Here is a 25,499-nt window from a genome sequence, read left to right as displayed (position 1 = left end):
GGCGAGAGGCGGCGTTTCGGTTCCCATGGTAACTGCGCAGCTCTCCGAGTCGCGCTTCCGGGGCAGTGAGCGGCGCTCTCCAATGACATCACAGCACCACCTTCCGGCCGTTCGTAGTGCTGGATTGAAGTTGTGGGGGTCTAGGCGCCATGGGGGCCACTGGCGACGCCGAGCAGTCTCGGGGATCTGGTGGGGCAGAGCGGGGCGGCCCAGAGCCGGGGGATGCGGGCGCAGCGGGGCAGCTGGTTTTCACGGTGAGGGCGCCCCCGGTGAGGCCTGGGCTCGGGCCGGCAGGGCCTCGGGCTCCCGGGACCCCGCGGGCGAGAGAACGCGGCGGCTGGTGGTGCCGAGGGGTTGGTGTTTTCGCAGTCCGACCATCTGGATTCAAATTCTGGTGCCTCCTTCCTAGCTAGGTGACTTGGGCCAGTTCTGTCAACCCCGGAGCTCCAGGTTCCTCTTCTATAAAATTGAGATGTTGAGGGGAAGAGATGATAAAGGCAGTAAAGGGCCCGGCACATCATCTTCCACAGAGTAGGTCTTCACTGGTTCCCTTCCTCCTGCCGTTCTAGAGAAGGCAGGGTTGGGACTTTTGAGGCAAGAAACTTCCTCGGTTCCTTTCCCTAACAGGACCTTACAACCACTGTCCTCCCCCCGCCCCACGGTGGAAGAGGTGGTGAAAGGATCTGAGAAGCAGGGATGTCTAAGTTTAACTTCATACCCAACCTTAACCTCCGCCCCACCCCTGTGTCACAGGCCTCAGTGACATTTGCTCCCTTGGTCCCCACAGAACCCTTGGAACATGATGATAAAGCACCGGCAGGTGCAGCGAAGGGGCCGCCGCTCACAGATGACAACAAGGTAAGGTTGGCCCTGAGTGGGACTTACATCCCAGCACTAGCTTGGATGGCAGTTTTTGGGACCCTCACTGCACAAGGCTGAGGAGATCTACAGCCAGTAGAAAGAGCACTGGACTGGGAAAGAGGAGACTCAAATTCTGTAACTTTACATGTAACCTTGAGCAAGTCACTTCCCCGTCTGAACTCATGTACAAAATGGGGGTGGAGGGTGGATTGAACAATGTCTAAGATCCCTAACATTCACTGACTCTGTGGTTGAGGTCTCCAAACATGTCAAATAACATGGAAGTTAAGAGCACAGGCTCTGGGATCAGACAACTGTGTTCTAATGCAGACTCTGACATTTATTAACTGGGTGGCCTTGGACAGTACACTTACCCTCTCTGAGCCTCTGTTTTCTCAGCTGTAAAGTGGAGCTAAAAGTGGTATCCATCTCAGGGAAGAGAGAGCACAACATATGCCTTTGGGATGCTGGTTATATTTTTTGACCTGGATAGTAATTAAACGGATGTTCACTGTAGTTATTTGTTAAAGTATATAGACTTTTCTGTATAAATATTATAGCTCATAAAACACCTTGAAAATAATACCCACTTCATAGAGTTATTATGAGAATGAAGTAAAGTCATGCATCTGTGTGATTTGCACAGAATATGAGCACATAGTTAGTTTTCAATAAAAGCTGTCTAGTATCGTTAAAGGAGCCTATGTCAAAAACTGGTTGGGCAGGCTGGGAAAAGATGTTTGGGACATGCCCCAGCCTCTGTCTCCCTCCTGAATGCAGCTTCACAGATCCTGCCATCTCCATGGATCTCCTCCGAGCTGTCCTGCAGCCTAGCATCAATGAGGAGATCCAGACTGTCTTCAACAAGTACATGAAGGTAAGAGGGACATAAAGATAAAAAAATAACAGGGAGAAAGGCTCATGGGCAGCCCAGTTCTTCCCTGCATCACCAATCTCTGTCTTTCTCTCTAGTACCCACAGATATCTAAAGTTTTCTAATTCTGAACTCCCCAAGAACTTTTTCCCTTCTGTGATCTGCTCTGTGCTTAGAACATAATAAGTGTTCAACAAGTGTTTTTATTACTTGTTAAGTAATATCACCATTATTGTTATTTAAAATTATTTTCTTGGCCTATATAGGCCAAAAACTTTTCATGGCTCTACCTGAATGTCCCATGGATGCTTCAAACTCAGCATATTCGGAACTGAACTCTGTTTTTCTTCCTAAACCTCCTCCTCTTGTATCTATTCATTTATTCAAGAAGTATTTATTGAGTGATTACCATACTGCCAGGCACCATTCTAAGCACTCCGGATGTAGTGGTAAACACAGCAGATACTGTCTTTAAACAAATATGTTGTGGGCTGGCTAGTTAGCTCAGGTGGTTAGAGCAGGGTGTTATAATACCAAGGGCAGGGGTTTGGATCCCTGTACCCACCAGCCACCAAAATATATATACATATATGTTCTGTGTTAGGGAATGAGAGAAGAGAAGGGGGAAAGAGTGATCTGTGGAAAGTAGGGTTGCTATTTTAATATATTGTGGCTAGGAAAGCCCTCTGATAAGAGGACACTTGAGTGGAGATCCAAATAAAGGAAAGAGCAAGATACATGGGGAAAAGCAGTCCAGGTGTGGCCAGGGTGGCTGGAGCAGACTGAACCAGGACAGTAATCAGGAGAGCTGATCAAAGAGGTAACGGGCCCAGCTCTTGCAGAGCCTTTGAAGCCATGGTGTAGTAGATTGAATTATGTCCCCCCAAAACTCACTGAAGCTTGAATTATGTCCCCCAAGTATTATGTATAAAAAACAGCCTTCACTGTGACTATTAAGAGGGTGGGAAATCCTATTATGGTAATTGAAAGGTGGAGCCTTTTTTTTTTTTTAATTGAATCATAATTGACTATACATATTTTGGGGATTCAATGTTGACATATGTTAATCAAATCAATATTACTAGTATGTATATTGTTACAAATTGTATTTATTCTTTATGCCCCTTGTCCAATCTCTCCCCGTGTCCCCTGCCCTCCCCCCTCCCACCATTGATAACCCTAGATTTCTTCTCTTCCTGTGAAAGAGTAATGGTTACTCTGTTGATTTGTTGCCTAGATGATCTGTCCATTGCTGAGAGATGTGTTCAGGTCCCCCAATATTTTCGTAGAGCAGATGCTTCTTCTGTCACTCTGGAATGGGCTTTGTGGAGAGACATTCTCTTCTTTTCTTTGGTCTCTGCTGGTAACTCTCCTTGTGTCAATGCACTCCAGTGGCTGGCATGCATCTGCACAGTGGTCGTGACATCTAGCCACTTTCGCAGCAGCTGTGGTGGCTATAGTGGCTGTGGTGGGCCACCCACATGGAGGTGATGTTTTTGGCATGCTCCTTGGCACTGGTGGTGTGCCTGGTTTGGGGATGAGGGGTCCGGTCCCTGGCTCCTTGCCCCGGGCCCCCAGGCAGGGCCCTGAGGCACTGGTGGTGTGCCTGTTTGTGGGCCAGGGTCACAAAAGGTGGAGCCTTGGAGAGGTGATTGGATTATAGGACCATGCAGTAGTGAATGGATTAAAAATGGTGGTAAAGGGTGTGGTTCTGAGGGCTTTAAAAGAAGAGGAGAGTCTGCCTTTTGCTCTCTCTGCTTCCACCATCTTGCAATGTGAGACACCTGGGTCACTGTCACCACCATCAGATGGACTTTTGATTCCTCAGCCGCAGAAACTGTAAGCAATAAATTTCATTTTTCTTTATAAATTACCCAGTTCAGTGTACTTTGTTATGAGCAACAAAAATGGACTAGTACACATGGTAAAGACTTTGGATTTTACTGTGAGTAAAATAGAGGCTCTTGGAATTTTGAGCAGAGCATGTGATCTGAACATTTTAAAAGGATCACTCGACTGTTCTGTAGAGAATAGACTGCGAGAGTACAAGAGTGGAAGCACGAGGACCGTTTAGGAAGATTATTGAAATAATCCCAGCAAGAAATGATAGTGGCTTGGGTGTTAGCAGTAAACATGCTGGGAAAGAGTCAGACTGTGTATGTATTTTAAAAGTAGCAACAGGATTTGCCAGTGATTCGGATGTGCAGGGTGAAAGGAAAAAAGGAGGTAAACGGCTCCCAAGTTATTTGCCCTGGCAAGCTGTAAAAATGAAGTTGCCTTTGACTTGATGTGAGGAAGACAGGAACAAGCAGGGAAAATCAGGAGCTAAGTTTCTGTCACCATTCATTTAGAATCCAAAAATGGTGCCTTCTCCATCATCCATATACATTGGTCAAGTACTGTAAGTTCCAGTTCACAATCTGTCGAATATGCCTTTCTTCCTTCCCTTTGCCTTGGTTCAGGCCTTCATTATTTCTCACCCAGGCTGCTAATATAATCCCTAACTGCCTCTGTTCTTTCCCTCTTTCAACACTACCTCCATACAGCTGCTGGAGTGATCTCTAAAATATAAATAAATCCAGTAGTGTCACTCCCCTATTTTAAAATTCCTTAGTGACTTTTTATTGTCTTCTGGGTAATATTCAAATTATTCCTTAACATGGCATATATGGTCCACTCTAATGAGACTCTAGCCACATTCCCCTGCACACCCTGGTTATTACTACCCCTAATTTTTGCACATCCCAGAATGTACCATGCTTTCTCACACCTCCACATCTTTACATATGCAGAAATAAAGACATTAAGCCACTAAGGAAAAGGTAGGCCAGGATTTAGTCCAGATTGTCTGCCTCCAAACCTCTTTCCTTGTTGCTTTCCAATTATGGATACCATGATTCAGGAAATTTCTCTCCTGGACAAATGCTGCATAATCACAATATGTGACTCTGGGTTCCCCTCTCATAAAGTCTGTGAAGATGCCTCACATCATACTTGTTTTCCCACAAAGTACAAATGACTTGATTGCATCACAACTTCAGATAAGTTCACATCCTTGATTGACCTCATCTGATCATTTTTTTTTTTTTTTTAAAGATGACCGGTAAGGGGATCTCAACCCTTGGCTTGGTGTTGTCAGCACCACGCTCAGCCAGTGAGCAAACCGGCCATCCCACATATGGGATCCGAACCCGTGGCCTTGGTGTTATCAACACCGCACTCTACCGAGTGAGCCACAGGCCGGCCCCCTCATCTGATCATTTTAACAATGTTCTCAAATCTTAGCAACTCATTTTCTTTAAAATTTTTAGGATAATAGTTTCTAGATATAGCTGATCTTATCTAAGGCATTATTAATCTTTATTGATTTGTTTCTGTTATTACTAAATGTATGCCCTTTTTTAAAAATTCTAATGTAGATTATAAAAAATAATATAGATTATAAAGTTGATTGGTGGATGGATAGAGGGATGCATAAATGGATAGATATGTGATAAAACAAATATAGTAAAATGTTAATTATAGACTCTAGGCAGTGGGTATTAGGTATTTATTGAATAATTTGTTCAACTTTTCTGTGCATTTGAAATTTTTAATAAGAAATTGTTGGGAAAAAATAATACAGATATTTTAAAAAAATAAAAGCCATAGTCACTAAAACTCACCTCCGGGAGATACTAAACTGTTAACAGTGACTATATAGTCTCCCAGCTTTATTGTGTGTATCTGTGTGTGTGCATTTAAAATATATATATATGTGTGTGTTTATATATATCATTTTATACACACTGTTCTGCAACTTGATATATTTCACTTAATATATTTTGGATATGTTTCTAGATCAGAACATAATAGCGCATCCTGAATCTTTTGTAATAGTTGCAGTGCAGTCTCTTTTATGGAGTTACTGTAATTTAATTAGTCCCTAGAACACTTGGATTGTTTTCAGTTTTTCTCTATTACAAACAGTACTACAACAAACACTCTGAATATACATCTTTATTCACTTGTGAAAGTATTTTGGGGGGGGTTTCCTAGAGATAAAATTGGTGGGTAAAGGGGAAAACATATTTTTCCCTCAAGAAAATTGCTCTCTAGAAAGGTTGTGCCATTTTCTACCGACAGTGTTTGAGAATGCTTCATTCATACCTGATTCTCAGATCCAGAAGTAGCTTACATTCACCTCCATATATCCCTTACACTGCCCACCTCACAGGCTGGTTATAAAGTAATCCAAATTATTTCAACCGGCTTTTACTTAGCCATTAATCAATATTGAATACCATGGTTAATCTCCAGTTTTCAGTTTTTTGTTTTAAAGTCAAACTCACCTGATCTTTCAATCTGGCCTGAAGAATTCCTCCTAAACTCTTGAGGTTTCTAATCCAGTCCTTTCATACTCTTTTCCTTGGTTTGATGTTAACAATAGAAGCATTTGACTTTGCTAAATATAAAATGATAGTACATCCCCATACTTGCCTCCCACAGTAGGCACACTGGTTATTGGTTCTAGAATATTCCTATACCCCACAGAGAACTGACACTTTTCTTTTTATGTTTTTTTTTTTTATCTTTTTGAGAACTGACACTTTCTACTAGAGACATAAGTTGGATTCTTTTTGTGAATGTATTCTGGGGTATGTTTGGGGCCTTATCACCTTGTCTCCTGCCTTCCCTTTCCCCAGCCAGTTGGGGCTGCCAGTATCCTGGGACCCTTGCCAGGTCTCACTGCTCCCCATCCATGGATGTTTCTTGCAGATTGGTCAGTCAGAATTCAGTTAGGACCTTCCACTGTCTTGATCTGTTCTGATCTACCCCAGTCCATTCACTTTAGTCACAGGCATTCCTTTTTTCCTCTACAGAAATAATACATGTACATTATAAAAACTGAGTGGCTATAGATAAGCAAAGAGAAGAAAACAATCATCTATAATATAACTGCTTTTACTTTAATAGGATACCCTTACAGTTCTTTTGTCTCTGTTTGCTTTTTGCTATTTTACATAGAGTCACACTATACCAAACTATTTCATAACCTGCTTTCTTCACTTAGCAGGAAATCATGAATACCTTTTCATCTCAAAAATGTATTCTCCTATATCATCCTTACTGTGATTTTTAATATTTACAATAGCATTTCATGGTATGTATATGCCATCATTTATTTAAGCTGTACTTGGACATTTAGATTATTTCTTGATTTTGTACTGTTTACACATTAATCCTTTAGGCACCTCCATGATTATATCCTTAACAGAGGAAATAGAGGTGAGAAGTAGAGTCTGGGATATGAATTTAAATCTATCTGATCCCGGGCTGGCCCGTGGCTCACTTGGGAGAGTGTAGTGCTGATAACACCAAGGCCACGGGTTCAGATCCTTACATAGGGATGACCGGTTGGCTCACTTGGGAGAGCGTGGTGCTGACAACACCAAGTCAAGGGTTAGGATCCCCTTACCGGTCATCTTTTAAAAATAAATAAATCTGATCCCAAAGCCATGTTCATAATCACTTTTCCCTTCTGTATGAAGCTAGGATAAAGTCATCCGTTTCAGTTTCCTTCAGGTTGATGTAAATTAGCAGGACTTCTGACCTTGTCCTCTATTATGCTTTTCTAGTTCTTCCAGAAGGCAGCACTGAACGTGCGAGACAACATTGGGGAAGAGGTGGATGCAGAGCAACTGATCCAGGAGGCCTGTCGGAGCTGCCTGGAGCAGGTGAGGCCAAAGGGGACAAGAGATTTAGCACAAGGTTTAGCTACTGGGGTTATGCTAAGAAATGTAATCCCATCATCAGTGGTATTTTGGAGAATCGCCAACAAGCCACTTATATCCAGATAGGGTTTGGAGCTGTTGCTGACAGATAAGGGAAGAGAAGTAACTCCTATATGCCAAGTTCTGTGATAGAGGCATTTCATTTATGTCTCAGAAGAAACCCTGTATAGAAGGAACTTTTATTTATTTATTTTTTTTAAAAGATGACCAGTAAGGGGATCTTAACCGTTGACTTGGTGTTGTCAGCACCACACTCTCCCAAGCGAGCTAACCGGCCATCCTTATATAGGGATCTGAACCTGTGGCCTTGGTGTTATCAGCACCACCGTCTCCCAGGTGAGCCACGGGCCGGCCCTGAAGGAACTTTTAATCCCTATTTTGCAGAAGAAGAAATTGTGGCTTAGTGAACTCATAGAAGCAGAGAATATGGGGCTGGCCGGTTAACTCTGTTGGTTAGAGCACAGTCTTATACCACTGAGGTCACTGCTTCAAATCCCCATACTAGCCAGCCACAAAAAAAAAAAAAAAGAATGGAATGGTGGATGCTGGGGAGTGGGGGAAGTGGGGATGTTGGTCAAAGGGTACAAACTTTCAGTTATGAGATGAATGAGTTCTGGAGAGCTATTGTACAGTATGGTGGCTATATGTAATAATACTCTGTTGATATTCTGTGGTTTACTTGAAATTTGCTAAGAGAGTAGATCTTAAATGTATACACACAAACACACACACATACACACAAATGGTGACTGTATGGTGATGGATGTGCTGATTAATTTAATTGTGGTGATCATTTCACAATGTATGTATATGAAATGAACACATTGTATACCTTGAATATATACAACTTTTGTCAATTATACCTCAGTAAAGCTGCAAAAAATAAAATTAAAAAGGCAAACCCAAAAAAAACAAAAAAGAAAAAAAAAAAGGAAAACCAAAATAACAAAAAGAAGTTCTATCTTTGGACACCCAAGAATTAGAATAGCTAAGATCTGTCTCACCTCTGCAAGTATTTGGTAGATCACCTTCCGGTAGTCACGGCCCCCTTTGGCATGATGGTGACTAGAATCCTTGCTGCTTCCCTCCCTATCAGGTATGGTCAGGAGGCATGACATCAGGTCTATAAATGGCTGTGTTCCCAAGATAGTAGAGAACCTGTTTACATGTGTCAGCTGCTGTTATTAATAGGAATTGTTGGCATCACCCAGATTCTGTGCTTGACTATGAAACCATTAGCTGTTAAAGATAGAAATTTCTTCATAATTGGAGCCACAAGGACTAGTTTGAGTTCAGTTCTCTGAGGACTAGTTAATTATAGTGAGATGAGAGAGATATGTCTTCTGGGAAGTTGGCTGTGGCTATTCAGGCCCAGCCTTAGAAAGGAGTAAGACCAGAGCCTAAATCCCAGCTCTGAAAGGGCAGCACTCTTGTTCTGTCAGTGCAGTGAAAGCCGATCTGGTTCTTATAGACTAATAAATTTAAGCTAACCAAATTCATAAGAGGCCAATTATTAATTCACTCTAGAACTGCGATATGTTAACATTTGCCAATAATAAAACACAGAAGTTCTCTAGTGATATTCTTTAAAAAGTTTGAACTGAGTTGAGGTTAAATTGATAACAACTTCATTCTCACTTGAAACCCAAAATACTTTCTTGAGTTAACTCTCCAACTAATATTTAGTGAAGTGCTACTATGTACCTATTACTGTGCCAGGCCCCGGCAGTGGTGTGCAAAATGGGCATAGTCTTTGCCCTCAGAGCCCTTGACATTACTGAAGTAAGCATACAGTCTATCTATAATTACAAATGGATATAAGTACTGTTAAGTATAGGATGCAGTGAGAGAGAATACACTAGAGAGTGCAGAGCCCAGAGATAGAAAGGGGTATATTATGTCTAAGGAACAGAAAGAAGCCAGTGTTGCTGGTTTTCAGAGGGTTAAGAGAATGGTAAGTGATAAGGCTGGAGAGGTAGGCAGAGACCAGATCAAGCAGAGCACTACAAGCCAAATTGCAGATGTGTAGTTGTATGCAGAAGAGTAGCCTAACAAGACTTGCTTTTTTTTTTTTTTTTTTTTTTCTTTTTGATGACCGGTAAGGGGATCTTAACCCTTGACTTGGTGTTGTCAGCACCACGCTCACCCAGTGAGCAAACCGGCCATCCCTATATGGGATCCGAACCCGGGGCCTTGGTGTTATCAGCACCACACTCTCCCGAGTGAGCCACGGGCCGGCCCAGGATTTGCATTTTGAAGAGATTACTCTGGCTGTCATGAGATTAGTTTGGAAAGGGATTTAAGAGACTATTCAGGAGTTCAGGGGAAAGATGAAGTTAAAGTTAATTGGGCATAATCTGCACTTCATGAATACCCTTCCAGTCTCCTGAATCACCATTTTCAACATCCCGATTTGCCTCTTGCCAATACTGATGTAACTAAGAAGCCAGAGTATGGAACAGAAAATTGTGTGGTCACAGTGGTCACAGGGAGATAAAAAGCCCAGAGAGTTTCATCCTCATCCAGCGTGAACCCAGATGAATCAAGAAACTCTGAGCAAGTCTTTTAACCGTTAGCCATTTGCAGAAACATGGATGAACTTAGAGAAAATTATGTTAAGTGAAATAAGCCAGGCACAGAAAGAGAAATACTGTCTGTCCTCACTCATAAGTGGGAGCTAAAAAATAAACAAAGAAATAAAAGAAAGAAGGAAAGATACAACAATCACAATAATATGTTGAACTTTTGAAAGGAGAGAACAGAACTCAAGTTACCATAGGTGGGAAAGGGTGGGGAAGGTAAAGGAGGAATAGGTAAAGGGCCATGAAAAACAATTACATTGTATAATGTTGAATATACTGATTATCTTGATTTGAGCATCACTTATGCACACAGGTACTGATATTCAACTCTACCCCACAGATATGTAGTCAACTATGTTTCAGTAAAAAAAAATAAAATTTGAATTTCTGCATGGTAGAAATCTTTAACCTTTATGAGCCTCAATTTCCTCATCTCTAAATTTGGGAATAAGACCACTCCCTACCACCTATGGTTTGCTGTGAAGATTAAATAGGATAATATACATAAACTACCAACACAGCAAAGTAAATGCAACGCAGACAATACTAGATAGTAAATACACTGCAGTTACACTCATAATTATAATAAATATTTCTGCCTCACAACAACCTAGGTTTTAGATGGCCAGGATACTTGGAAACTCTTTGGGATCCCCTTGTCTAAACTGCATGCAAAATTGGTTGCATTAAAAGATTCTTCAGACTGTGAATGATGCATTTAGGCTAGGTTTTTTCAGTTTTGATGGGGTTAAGGTTTGGTTTGCTTGGTTTCACTTCTTATACCACATCTTGACTATCTCAGTGGTATTCCCTAATCTCCTTAGCTACCCCTTCATGGGTATTTCTTTTTTTTTTTTTTTTTTTTTTAAGATGACCAGTAAGGGGATCTTAACCCTTGACTTGGTGTTGTCAGCACCACGCTCTCCCAAGTGAGCCAACCAGCCATCCCTATATAGAGATCCAAATCTGTGGCCTTGCTGTTATCAGTACCACACTCTCCCAAGTGAGCCACAGGCCAGCCCTCCTTCCTGGGTATTTCTTAGGGAGAAATGGCTGATCTTATCTGTAGCACGTTGCCTTGGGTTTTTCATTTGTTCGTTTGATTTTGTTTTGCAAGATAGTTGTTGTTATTTGTTAATTTTATTTATGCAAGTAATAAACATTCATTAAGAGAAATTTGGCATGGTGTTTAAGAATGCAAGCTTCCTCTTGATTTAGACTGCTCTGATATGAGTCCTAGCTTTACCACTGACTAGTTGTGTAACCTTAGGTAAGTTATCCCACCTTACTAAATCTCAGTTTTCTCATCTGCAAAATGGAAATAGAGAGGATCTACTTCATAGGATTGTTGTTAGGATTAAATGTGTCAACAGTCTTAAAGCATTTAGATCAGTAACAAAGACTCCATAAATATTACCTGCTGCTGGTGTTACATTAAAATTAAAAAATATAAATTATAAGGAAGAAAATTAAAATTTTTTATAATCTCACTACTCAGCAATAACTTCTGTTAATATTTTGATGTATTTCCTTCCAGTCTGTTCCCTAAATATGTTTCTATACATGTGTGCTCATTCACTGGGGCAGTGGGAATACAATGGTAAACAAAAACAGACCTCCCTTGACTACAGTCCTCTTCAGCTGCCACACTATTTCTCTCTTCCCTCTGATAACAGACTTCAGGAATGGTTGCTAACAATCACTGCCTCACTTTCTCACCTCCCATTCATTCTTCTACCCACTTTGTTTTGGCTTCAGTCCCCACCACTTCACTGGAACCCCTCTTATCCGGGTCACCAGTAACCTCCATATTGTCAAACCCTGTAGATCCTCGCTGATCTCAGCTTACTCAGCTTTGCAGTGGCATCTGTTGCAACAGATCATCCTCTCTTGGCTCAAGTGCCTTGACTTTGCTCCAGCCTCATTGGCTACTCCTTCTCAGCTTCCTCAGCTAGCTCATCTTCTCTCCCTCACCTCTAACTGTTGGTGTATGCCAAAGTTCAGTCCTTGGACCCCTTTTCTTCTGCCACTAACTCTCTTCCTAGGTGATTCTATGTACTCTTTGGCTTTGAAGCCAATTTAACTGCTGATGATTCACAAATTTATATCTCAGCACTGAGCTACATCCAGTCTTACTCACTTCCAGTCCATTCTTCTCACACAGCCAGACTGATCTCAGTAAAGATGCATCACATTGTGTCACTCCCATCTTTAAAACCGTTCAGTGACTTCACATTGCAGGCATAATAAAATTTTAAGGTTTTACCATGATCCACAGAGACCTACCTGGACCTGCTCCTTCTTTAACTTCATTTCATCCCACCTCCCCTTTATTGACTATATTCTAGCCATTCTGGACTCCTTTCTGCTTCTCCAGCATATCAAGCTCAAGGCCTTTTCACTTGCTACTCTCACTGCCTGGCGTGCTCTACCCTTCACTCTTTGCATAGCTGGCTGCTTCTTTTCTTTAGATCTTAGTTTAAATATCACCTCCTAAGAGAGGCCTTCCCTGACCACTCCATCTAAGGTAGCCCCTTCACCTCGTTCCCTTCCCCACCTCCAGTTACTCTCTATCACTTTACTTGTTTATTTCTGCCATTTATTTTAATATGAAATTATTATGTTCATTTGTTTATTTTCTGCCTCCCTCCCACTCCCACTCCTCCCTCTGCTAAAGTCTTGAGCTTTACAAGAGTTGAGGCCTGATCTTGTTCACCACTGTATTCCCAGCCCTGGAATATGACTCTTCATATGCGTACAGTAAATGTTTGATGAATGATTGAGTAAATGAATGAATGCACAAATGACAAATAGGCTTCCTGCTCTCATAGAATTTACAGCCTAGTTAGGCAGACAGATATGAATTAAATTACCACACAAATATCTGCATAATTACACTTGAGACTTGTGCACTCTTCACTGAAAAGAGACAGAGTTTGGAGGAGAAGATTATGAGTCCAGTTTTGGACTTAGCACATTTGAAACATCCAAGCACAGACATGGGGCAGACTATTTGGTAAATAAGTCTGAAGCTCAAAGGATATCCTTTCAGCTATAGCTGAAGATTAAAAGTATGGAGTCCTCAATTTATAGGTATTAATTGAAGCTATGAACATAGATGAGAGCAGATAGAATCTAGTGAAAGACGACAGAATAAAAAGAACCAGATTGCATATAAGCCAGCAAAGAAGGCTAAGAAAGAATGGCCATAGAAGTAGGAGGAACACAGGGAAGTGTGGCCACAGGAGCTAGAAGAAGAATGTTTCCGGAAAGGGGAGTGCTCAGCACTGTCAAATGCTGATCCCAGAGGTCACATGAACCCAACTCTTCACCCGGCCTGCAAGTCCCCTGCCAACCTTACCTTGCTCCTCTTTGCCCATTATTTGCCAGGTTGACTTTTTCTTCCTCAGATCAGCTGAGTCTTCCCATCTTTGGTCTTTTGCACCCCTCCCTGCCATTGAAACAGGCTTCTCCTCAGCTTTTCTTACAGCCTCCTTCACATCTCAGCTCAGAGACCGCCTGCTCAGCAAGGCCTTCCCTGACCACCCCCTTAAAGTAGTCTTCCCCCTCTGGTGATTCTGTCACATCTGCCTGGATTTTCTTTCTTCATAGCATTTAGCATGATCTGAAGTTACCTTTTTTATAGGTTTGTTTATTTGCATATTATCTAGATTGCCCACAGAATGTAAGCTCCACAAGAGCAGGGAGCTCCCCAGTAGCTTGTTCTATTTACTGCTGTGTCCCCAGCACTGATGTCCTAGGTACTCAGTACTTATTAAATGAAAAACAGCATTTTACTGAGGAATATATATTATATTAATAAACTTAGTTAGAAATAATAGATAGCATATATTTACATGGAAAAAAGAAGAATTTACATTGAAATGTTAGCAGTCTGGCTGGTTAGCTCAGTTGGTTACAGCACAGTGTTATAACACCAAGGAAAAGGATTCAGATCCCCATACCAGCCAGCCACCAAAGAAAAGAAATGTTAACAGTAGTTTTCTATAAGTAATGAGATTTTAAGTTTGATTTTTTTTTTTTTTGCTTATTTACATTTTCTAATTCTCAACAATCAGCAGTAGTTATTCAAGTTTTTATAAATAGAAATCTTAGCTGCTAATGGAGCTGTGAAAAAAAGACACAAAAATAAAAATAAAAAGTTTTTAAAATAGATATTTATATGCATGTATGTATTTTATGCCTTTGTATTGACTGTGGAAAAGTTTTAACCAGTTTGGAGTTGTTTCTATAAAAATGGAGACAGAATATGCTTACCCACCAAAATGGTAACTGTTAACACTTGGTCTTTTCTCTTCAGGCTAAACTACTGTTTTCAGATGGGGAAAAAGTAGTACCCAGATTGACCCATGAACTTCCAGGAATAAAGGTCAGAGTCACTGTGTCCTGGTACTAGAGGGGCAGACCAGTCAGGTTGGGAGGAAGGTGAAATATGTGGGCCCAGGGAGGTTTTACATGTCATCCATTTGTAGGATCAGGTCTAAATTGCATCATGCTGGATGGGCTTCTGAGGATGGGGTCAGAGCAGGGCTGGAGGGTTATAATTTAGGGGCTCTGTCTTCTGCCATCCCAGAAGACCTGTAGCTCCCAGGCACTGGCCTTCTACTGACTCCCTTTCTATTTCCTCCAGCGTGGCCGGCAGACAGAAGAGGAATGTGCCCATCGAGGAAGTCCCGTTCCCAAAAAGGTAAACCATTTCCTTGTGTCATTTTCTGGCTGCAAAAAGGCCCTGCAGCTCCAAAAGAAGGTGCTGGGCTTCTTCGATGTACCTTGGGCCTTTCTAGGAATGAGAGGCAGGAACCCTAGAACAGTCCCACTCGTGTTCCCTCTTAAGCATCATTTGGTCTCTTGGGAAAACTATCTCAACCAAGTGACCTTGGACCTGCCAGTTGGGGGAGAAGGGTTCCTACAGGGTCAGGCCTCTGACAGCTATTCTTTGTGGCAGAGGAAAGGACGACCTCCTGGACACATCCTGTCAAACGACCGGGCAGCCGCTGGCATGGTGTGAGTAGGAGCCAATAGTGTGGTGAGAGCCAAAGGGAGTAGAGGGAGAGAGTGGCCCTAGAGGAAAAAAGGCCAGAATTCTGTGCCTCGTGAAATCAGATCCATCTGCTTAAGTCACCATGCAGGAGGGTTACCCTGGTTTGAGGGGTGAGGAAGAAGGCAGTAAGGAAGAAGTTGTTTTATCTTGTTTTTGCCCCAGAATAGTTCATCCCAGCTTGATTTAACACCAGAGTTTTTCATTGTTAGTATATTTTGAATGCCTATAACTGCCCTGTATACCTTACATACTTTATTTTTTAATCCTTACATCCACCCTTTAAAGAAGATATAATTAATTTTGCAGATAAAGAAACACTCAGAATTATTTGCCCAAGGTCATACAGTTGATAAGGGGAAAAACTGTACTGCATTGCCTCCAGGATGGTCATTTTCAAAGATTTTTTTAAGACTTTTTTAGATCAGTTTTAGGTTCACAGCAAAATTGAACAGAAGGTACAGAGTTATGTCATAAACCCCTGCCGCCACATATTCATAGCCTCCCGCATTATCAACATCTGGCCCCAGAGTGGTACATTTGTTAACATTTGATGAATCTATACCATAGTTTACATTAGGGTTCACTCTCAGTGGTGTATATTCTATGGCTTTGGACAAATGTATAATAACATGTATTCACCACCATAGTATCTTACAGAGTAGTTTCACTGCCCTAAGAATCCTCTGTGCTCCACCTACTCATTCCTCCTACCCCTCCCTGCCCCACTGCCCTGCACCTCTACCCCATCTTCAAAGAATTTTTTTGAAGCAGCAGAAATCTTTTTTTTTTTTTTTTTTCTTGGTGGCTGGCCAGTACCGGAATCTTTTTTTCAAACAAAAGTTTATGGAAGCTCAATATATAAAGCAGATAAAACCACACTGGTCTGGTTAAGGGGGGGGAGGGGGGAGGATAGTTTGAAACCACTGACTTAGGAGGTGGAAACATTAATCATCATACCTTAGCTTTGTTTCCTCCCTGAAGCAATTTTGATCCTCACAAATGCAAGATAGGGCAGTTGCTCTTGTTACCTCCTTTTGACAGGTGAGGCAACTACAACTCAGAGGTTCCTGGACTTGCCCAAACTGCTACATAGTATCCAAGCTAGTTCTAGAATGGCTGCTAGCCCAGTGCTTTTTTCTCTTCCTATATCCTGCCATGGGTTACCAGGAGGAAGTGCACCCAGGTCTAAAGTGAGAGTGGATAAGGAAGCCCCACCACCACCAGCAAGCTTTCTTCTAGTCCTGGGCCTCACCTTGGAGAATTCACTTTTCTTCTTTCCTTCCAAGCAGATGGAAACCAAAATCCTGTGAACCAATTCGCCGGGAAGGTCCCAAGGTATGATTATGTGAGCATGGCAGTGACCCAAGGAGACTCACCAAGGCTCTGGGGCCCACCATAAGGGAGAGGGCCTGGGGCTGGTGAAGGATGTGTACACACCATTCCAGAGCCATCTTCCCCCTCCACCTCCAGCCACACAGGCCTCCAGAAAGGATCTCACATAGGAATTCGAATTCGAGGCAAAACAGAGGGCTACGTGCTAAAACTCCCATACCTCTTTGTTCGTCCCATACCTCTCTTTCTACTTTAAAATTTGTATATCCTATCTGCTAGACCTCTCTGCCTAGAAGTTCCATGGGCATTTCAAATAGCATATCCAAAATTGAAATCAGAATCTTTCCTCATGGACCTTCTTTTCCATTCCTTAATCATCTTTGCGTCTTCCTTTTCCTCACCTCCCTACATCTGGTCAAGTCCTGGATGATTCTACCTCCTAAATATATTATAGTTCCTATTCCCTTCTCTTCATTCTTACTGCTGCCCTCACCCAGGCTCTCATCTTCTTTCAAAACTGCTTTGTTACAACAGCCTTTAAACTGCTCTCCCTACCTATAGTTTTGCCCCTTCAAATCCATTATCCACATTGCTGGAAGAATTTAATTCTTTTTTTTTTTTTCTTCTTTCAAGAATGAGCTCTTTAAAGTAAATCTGACTCTTACTCCCTGTTCAGAGGACTCCAGTGACTCCCCATGGCCTACAGAATAAATAAAATGCGTACCCCTAAACATATCCTATTAGGGCCTCCAACCCTATCAATTGCACTCCCTAATTTTCACGGAATTGCTTGTAGTTTCTCCAGCATTCCAAGCCAACTCTCACCTGCCTTTGCTCATGCTACCTTCTTTCTGTCTGGGATGCCCATCTTCCTCACCTCTACCTTGTCAAACTTGTCTCACGCTCCCAGAATTAACTTGGGAATTACCACTTTAAAGAAGCCTTCCTGGCTGTACCCTCACCTTGGGCACCCCTCACACCCTGCTCTTGTCTGCGTCACTGCCCCTTCACATAATGGTAAAATAATCTATACATACATCTGTGGCTTCCTGAAGAACAGAAACAGATTATCTTATTTATTTATCCCTAGTATTGAGCACAGGGTCTAGCATATTGTAAGTACTCATTTTCTTGAATAAACTGTTGAAAAATGGACAAATGTGATAGTTACAAAAGGGCAGGGGAAGGAGTGTTTCTGTCCTGCCCACTAGATTAAACCTCACCCTCACCAACTTTTCTGTTTTTTGCATAGTGGGACCCAGCTCGGCTGAATGAGTCTACCACCTTTGTGTTGGGATCTCGAGCCAACAAGTATGTCTAAGAGCTTTGGCGCTGGCAGAGGGAGCAGCTCAGGGGTCTGTTACTAGGACTACACCTGCTGGAATCCTTACCACTTGTCTTTCATGTTTCAGGGCCCTGGGGATGGGGGGCACCAGAGGGAGAATCTACATCAAGCACCCACATCTCTTTAAGGTAGGTGAGTGCCAGCAGGTAGGCAGGCCGGCCATTGCATTGGGAGTAGATGGCATTGAGTACTCTCCATGGCACGGAGAAGCTTGGAACAAACACTGATCTGGGAATCAGGATATATGGGTTCTAGTTGTCCCTCTGCCATTCACCTTTACCTTTTGTGACTTACTCTACACCTCTGTGCTTCAGTAATAATAGCTATTTTCCTTGCACATTTAATGGGTACCAAAGTTTTTTTTTTTTTTTTTTAAAGATGACCAGTAAGGGGATCTCAACCCTTGACTTGGTGTTATCAGCACCACACTCTCCCAAGTGAGCCACGGGCCAGCCTCTCAAACACAGTTTTAAATGCTACACTTGGCTGGCTGGTTTGCTCAGTTGGTTAGAGCACCACGTTGTAACACCAAGGTCAAGAGTTCAGATCCCCCTACCAGCCAGCCACCAAAAAAAAAAATAGTAAATGCTACATCTACATTATTTCATGGAATTGTCCTAAACGACAGTTAAATAGGTATTGTTATCCTTGTTTTACAAATTTGAAAAAAGCAGAGGTTGAGAAAGGCTACATGACTTGCCCCATTACTCAGCTAGTAAGTAGTGAGTCAGGATTCAAATCCAGGCCTGTCTTTACCAAAGCAGGACCTCTTAGCCACTACCTTATTCAGTTTTCTATAAAACAGAGATTGGAGCAAGGCAGGGTTCTATCCTTTTTCAAAGAGGGGACTCCTCTTAGGAGAACAGTTGTGCTTTGGTCTCCACTGTTTGAGGAAATAATGGGAGAAGTCCTAAATTCATTCACCCTCTTAAGTGAATTTGTATTTTATCAGTCACTAAAGCATCTAAATAGATTAGGAGAATAGTGGTACATGTGTGATCCAGACATGGTTTTTCTTGTTTGTTTTTTGTGCTTTTTTTTTTTTTTGGCAGCTGGCTGGTACAGGGACTGAACCTTGAACCTTGGTGTTATCAGCACCATGCACACATTTTTTTTGCACCTACACATAAGGCTTGGTGCCCCTTGCCATAACTGCACAGCCCCTGCAGGGTCCCAGAATCACGGGCTCTACCTACCGTATTCTGTGCAAGTTTGCAGGTTCTTTGAAGGACAGGTCTGATTGCTTTTCTTTTCCAATCTTATATCCTGAATATTCCCAACACCTAAACAGTTTGGCCTACTTGCTACTTCATTTTCCTCTCTCAGTGTCTTCACTCCATAGTTCCTTTATCTGGATGCCCTTTCCCCCAACCCTTATCTGCCTGACTATTCTTTAAGATCTACCTCCTTCAAGAAGAGGATTGAAGTGGATTTCACTTCAATTGTATTATCCCCGAAGTGGATATGCCATTGGACCTACTTCGAATTCCTATTGCACATAGTTGAGTATGGTTTCAGTCCTTTTTTCCTTACTAACTAGCTGTTTGACCTTGAGCAAATGGCTCCACATTTCTGAGTCTGTTTTTTGTTTTCTTTGTTTAGTTTGCTGGGGTTTTGTTTTCTTTTTTTCTGGCAGCTGGCTGGTACAGGATCCAAACCCTTGACCTTGGTGTTATAACACTGTGCTATAACCAACTGAGCTAACTGGCCAGGCCCTCTGAGTCTGTTTTGTCATGCGTAAAATGAGAACAATGATAGACTGTACTTATGGTTAATTAAGAGAGTACAGAAAAGCACCCAGCATAATGTCTGGCATATAAGGGCTCAATAAATGTTAATCATTGTTATTTGCATAATTTCCCAGTTCTGAGATCCATCTTTTGTAGTAAACTCCCAACCCACACTCTCATTGCTCATTATTCTCATTTTAACCTTCTCAGTATAAGAAGTGGAAGGAAAATTTTTTTGTCGTTTTACATTACATTCTGTTTTAGTGATTATAAGCATCCTTTCAGTAATTTAGAATCTATTTGTATTTCTTCTATAAACTTCCTACTATGTTTTTGGCCCCTTTTTGTATCTTTCAAAAGGCCTTATTATTTTTTTCTTTTCCTTTTTTAAACTTTTTAATTATAGAATAGTATATAAACCCATTCTTGTTGGGAAAAGATTCAAACAATACACAGGAGGTTATAGAGAGAGAAACACAAAGTTCCCCTTCACCCCTGACTCTGACTCCCCTCCCCTAGAGGTCACAAACAACCACAGTGGCATGCATCCTCAGTCCCCTCCTATGCACATGCGTGTGTGTCCTTGTCTTTTAATGATATTTTGCTTATGTTATTGAGATCACACTACACACATTGTTCTCTGATTTTATTTTTTTGGCCCCAAAATTCATATATTTATTGAACAAATATTTATTGCATGCTTGTTATATGGTGAGCACTCTCACAAAGTGCCGTAGATAAAACAGTGAACAAACAGACACATAAAACTCCTTGCCCTCAGGGCTGGCCCGTGGCTCACTCGGCAGGCGAGAATTCTACCACTGAACCACCAATGCTCACTCGTGGCTCACTCGGGAGAGTGTGGTGCTGATAACACCAAGGCCACGGGTTCCGATCCTATATAGGGATGGCCAGTTAGCTCACTGGCTGAGCGTGGTGCTGACAACACCAAGACAAGGGTTAAGATCTCCTTACCAGTCATCTGTTAAAAAAAAAAAAAAAATCCTTGTCCTCATGTAGAACTTATATTCTAGTGCAGGGCAAACTATGATGGTAAGCCTGTGGCCTGATTTTGTACAACTCGGGGTTTTTACATTTTTAAAGAACTGTAAAGAAAAATAGACAACAGAGATGTATATGGCCAACAAAGCATAAACTATTTACTAACTGGCCCTTTACAGAAAGTCTGCTAACCACTGTAACTCTAGTGGATAATATCTTAGAAGTTTATCAATGCTATTAAATTTAGTCTCCCTCATTTTATTTTTAACAGGTGTATAGAATTCATAGAATAGATATTTCACAATTTACTTAATCGCTCCCCTGTTGATGGATATTTTTTCCAATGTTTTGCAATTATAAACAGTGGTACACCAATTATCCTTATGTACACGTGAGGGTGATTGTAAAGGGTAAATTACTGGAAATGGGATTGCTGGGTCAGAGAGCATACACTGACTAATACTAACATTACTTGGGAAGTGAGAAATAATTACTTAAAGTCAATGGATAGTGACCTTACAGCCCAGATTTCCCAGTTTGGTCTTTATTCAAATATTCAGCCTATGTTATAAAACCTACCTTTGTTGAGTACTTATTATCTGTCAGATACTATATTTAGCACTTTTTATGCACTATCATTTATTCTTAACAACAACCCTATAAGATAAGTACTAGGGCTGGCTGGTTAGTTCAGTTGGTTAGAGCACAGTGTTATAAACTAAGGTCAAGGTTCGGATCCCCATACTGGCCAACCACCAAAAAAAAAGATAAGTATTAATATTCTGCATTTTACAAATGAGGAAACAGTCTCAAAGAAATTAGTGCCCAGGTTTTACACCCCTAAAAAGTGGCAGAAAACAGAATTTAAACTTTATTTATGAGGGTCGGCCCATGGATCACTTGGGAGAGTGTGGTGCTAACACCAAGGCCACAGGTTCAGATCCCTATATAGAGATGGCCAGTTAGCTCACAGAGAGCATGGTGCTGACAACACCAAGTCAAGGGTTAAGATCCCCTTACCGGTAATCTTTTAAAAATAAAAAAAAAAACAGGGCTGGCCTGTGGCTCACTCGGGAGAGTGTGGTGCTGATAACACCAACGCCATGAGTTCGGATCTCTATATAGGGACAGCCGGTTTGCTCACTGGCTGAGTATGGTGCTGACAACACCAAGTCAAGGATTAAGATCCCCTTACCGGTCATCTTTAAAAAAAATAAATAAATAAAAAACGTATTTGTGTAACACCATAACCAGATTCTTAACCAAGATGCTATTCTGCCTCCCCCAGTACATGAGGTGTCCTAATTTTTGTTTTAGAAAATGTGGTCACCCAGTATACCCAAAATGCCCAATAAAATGTCAGCACATAGATTATTACTGAGAAAATTCCAAAACTCTACTGGTACATGGTAACAGTTCATCTCAGGAAGAGTTAATTACCTGCACAAATATGTATGTGTAGAGTACATACAAGTATGTTCTTTGTGGTTTTGTTTTTATAGAGAAAAATTAGAAACAACTACATGTCAACATAGACAATAGATAGAATACATTATTAGACATCTAAGTCATGTGATATTTGCATGTATTTTAAAATATAGTAGTATATTCATTGACATAGAAGATTGTCACAATACATATGGTGAAGTGACAAGCAAAAACAGAATTTCTGATCCTATTTTGGTAAAAATTCTATGTTATAATATGTATTCAACTGCAAAATAAAAGGTGCAAAGATATACACTAAAAAAAAAAAGAAAGAAAGAAATAATAATCATAGTTGTTAAAAGCTACCTCAGATCCTTTGTTAAAAGAGGAGGCTCTAAAATAATAGTCACCAGTACCACCGGTTGCCAGGGATATTGTGTTTTTACAAAGGAAGGTGGTGGAGAATAGAAGCGTACTAAATCTGGGAATTGGGTCCTATGCCCTGGCCTCCTGGGCTTGGTTCATCTTGTTCTGAAGAGATTAGTGAGCCCTCTACATCTATCAGGCTAGGACAAGGTCTTATTCGTAAGAACTGCTCAAGGGCCAAGAGTATGTTCTGGGGCCAAATGAGGAAAGCCCTTCACAGTAGACTAATGTCTCCCCCTGTAACTTCATCTCTCACAGTATGCAGCTGACCCCCAGGACAAGCACTGGCTGGCTGAGCAGCATCACATGCGGGCAACAGGGGGGAAGATGGTAAGCACTGTTTGCATATGCCACTGCCGAAGACCCACCCACGCAAGGGCCAGGATTCTGGCTCTTGATAACAGCTTACCTCCAAATCTGGGAGACTCCCAAAGACAAATGTGGGATGAGAGATGTATTAGTTTTCTACTGCTTATAACAGGATGTCTGAAACTGGGTAATTTATGAGGAAATGAAATTTATTTCTTACAGTTTTGTATGCTGGGAAGTCCACAGCCCAGGGGGTGCATCTGGTGAGGGCCTTCTCCTTGGTGGTGATGCAGGGTATCAGATGGTGGGGACTAAGCAAGAGCACATTTCTACATGCTTTCTTCCTCTCCTTATAAAGCCCTTAGTCTGCTCCCTGATAACCCATAAACCATTAACTCATTAATCCGTAAGTGGATTAATCCATTCATGAGGACAGTCCTTATGATCCAGTCACCTACCAAAGGCCCCACCTTTCAAGTACCATAGTCTGATTTCCCACCCTCTCAACACTGTTAAAATGGGGATCAAGCTTCAGTGAGTTTTGGGGGGACATTCAAACCATAGCAAAAGATTTAGAAGGCCCATTCCTTCATGCTAAAGAGCAGACTATAATCCCTGGATTCCCTTCCCTATCCCTAGGTTTCCCTCTGCCCCCTCAACCTTCACACCCAATTCCTCCAAGACCACATATTTGGATCATATTAGCTGTGCATAGGAATGTCGAATACAAGAAATACTTACTACTGCTTTTCCCTCATGTGCCCATTGATAGATCAATTACAACACTCTTCCACCAGACACAAGTATAGAATCTTTTCTAAACATAGTACGCCAGGTAGCACCCCTTGTCAATAGGAGTGTTAGCATGTGCAGTGAAATGTGTTTGCCATACCTGGAAGCCCCTTCCAGTCTCACCTCTACTTAAAGAGTTCTCAGGTCATATCAAGCAACAACCTTAGGAAAATCATTGTTGCATGAGTTCTAAAACTATTGTGGAGGGCTTTTCCATCACATGCAATGTTCCCCATCTGAGGACTCACGTAGTCCCATTGCCGGGAATGCTCTTGTTAGAATCTAATGGCCTTGCAAACTGGTGTGCCATCTGCTTTCTGGCAATGAAAGCTACCTTTTATTTTATTTTACTGAAAACTCTATTTATGCTCACACTTATTTCAAAAAGATTTTAGGGAACTTACCTCTTATAACATAAAAGGTAACATAACATAAATAAGAAATAGATGGGGGGAGAAAAAGAAAGACAGGACCTAAAATTAAGCCACCAGCAAGATGGTTTAAACAAAAAGCTGGGATATTTTTTTCCTTGCTTACTTGGGAGACCTGTATGCTTCTATAGGTACTTGCAAATTCAGCTCTAGGGGCTTCTCAAGGACACCTGATCTGTTACAATTTATAGTATCCATAAGATGAAAACAGTCAAATTACTCAAGGGACACACAATTATTCCTGACCCGAAGACTAGAAAGTCTCCCACAGAAGACTTTCTAATGTGAAGAACAACATCCCCTATATGGTAAGCTCACAAGAGCTCTCGCCCACTGCAGATCATGGCATTGTGCCTAAGCAGTGCCTCAGGACAATACAGCCCAGTTACTAGACATCTGTGCAGTTTATCATATTTTCCCTTTTGCCACAAAGCTCAAAACCAAGTTATTTTAGCATACCACATTTAATGTATGGCTTCTTCCTCCTGATTTCCTGTTTCCATGTATATTTTGCTAGTTCTTTTGACATTTTGTCATAAGCCACCTCGGGTCCTTTTTTAAAAGAAAAGTCTGTAAGGGCCGGCCCGGTGGTGCACTCGGTAGAGTGCGGCGCTTGGGAGCGCGGCGGCGCTCCCGCCGAGGGTTCGGATCCCATATAGAGACTGGTCCGCTCACTGGTTGAGTGCGGTGCGGGCGCGACACCAAGGGTTGCGATCCCGTTACCGGTCACAAAAAAAGACGAAAAAAAAAAGAAAAGGCTGTAAATAAGCTAGTCACCAGTATCTTTTCTCCCACCTATAAAGTTTCTATTTGAGTAAAAGATTGTCTCAAGGAACCATTCTCCAGTCTTCCTACTTACTCTCTTCAACTAAATTGTCAACTACACCCTCCTGTCTTTCACCTACTAGCAGGCCTTACATTAAGCAGATGTAATAGTGTTATTGAGTTGCAGTGAAATGAATTAGAGGCAATAACCCCTCTCCCTTGCTCCTGCCCCAGGCCTACCTCCTCATTGAGGAAGACATCCGGGACCTTGCTGCCAGCGATGACTACAGGTAAAAGCAGTGGGTCTCCTGCCCCTTACCCTCCCCCCGCCTCAAAGTAGCCCCTGGGATGAGGCTGGACCTAAATCCTCCCTTGCTTCTTCAGTTTGCCTCCTCAATGTCTATTCCAGAGGATGCCTGGACCTGAAGTTAGAGGAGCTGAAATCTTTTGTTCTACCCTCCTGGATGGTTGAGAAGATGCGAAAGTACATGGAGACACTACGGACAGAGAATGAGCATCGTGCTGTTGAAGCACCTCCACAGACTTGAGGCCAGGTCCCTTGGCTACACTTGGCAGCCTGCCTCTAAGGCCCTCTTCCCCATGTGGCTGAGACCACTGCTGGGACTGCTCCTCGTTGGATCTCAGTGGCATTAAGCTGTGCCTGGGCTAGTTTGTAGTGACTCACTGCAGAGCACCCCCCAGACTGGCATGTAGTTCTATATTTGTAAAGTTATTGGGATAAGAAGTAATTAAACAGTTTGTAATAAACACAGATGGTGAGCCTGC

General features: G+C 41.9%; 1 protein-coding gene across 2 annotated transcripts; it reads left to right on the top strand.

Annotated features, from left to right (window-relative positions):
• The first annotated feature begins 83 nt into the window (after window positions 1-83).
• DNTTIP1 (deoxynucleotidyltransferase, terminal, interacting protein 1) lies at window positions 84-25,499 on the top strand. Of its 2 annotated transcripts, none has more exons than XM_008571604.1 (13): window positions 84-254; window positions 788-858; window positions 1,642-1,738; window positions 7,354-7,452; window positions 14,413-14,481; window positions 14,743-14,799; window positions 15,058-15,116; window positions 16,443-16,488; window positions 17,738-17,796; window positions 17,898-17,958; window positions 22,675-22,746; window positions 24,948-25,003; window positions 25,123-25,499. In XM_008571604.1, the coding sequence occupies exons 1-13, from the start codon at window positions 150-152 to the stop codon at window positions 25,259-25,261; spliced, it is 990 nt and encodes a 329-aa protein (XP_008569826.1). In that variant the 5' UTR covers window positions 84-149; the 3' UTR covers window positions 25,262-25,499. The 2 variants fall into 2 exon arrangements, with proteins under 2 accessions (XP_008569826.1, XP_008569827.1); XM_008571605.1 differs by having other exon boundaries at window positions 116-254; window positions 16,440-16,488; window positions 25,098-25,499.

The sequence above is a fragment of the Galeopterus variegatus genome, unplaced genomic scaffold (genome assembly GCF_000696425.1).
Source record: "Galeopterus variegatus unplaced genomic scaffold, G_variegatus-3.0.2 Scaffold706, whole genome shotgun sequence".
Classification (NCBI taxonomy): domain Eukaryota; kingdom Metazoa; phylum Chordata; class Mammalia; order Dermoptera; family Cynocephalidae; genus Galeopterus; species Galeopterus variegatus.
This window is presented reverse-complemented; position numbering and strand designations above follow the sequence as displayed.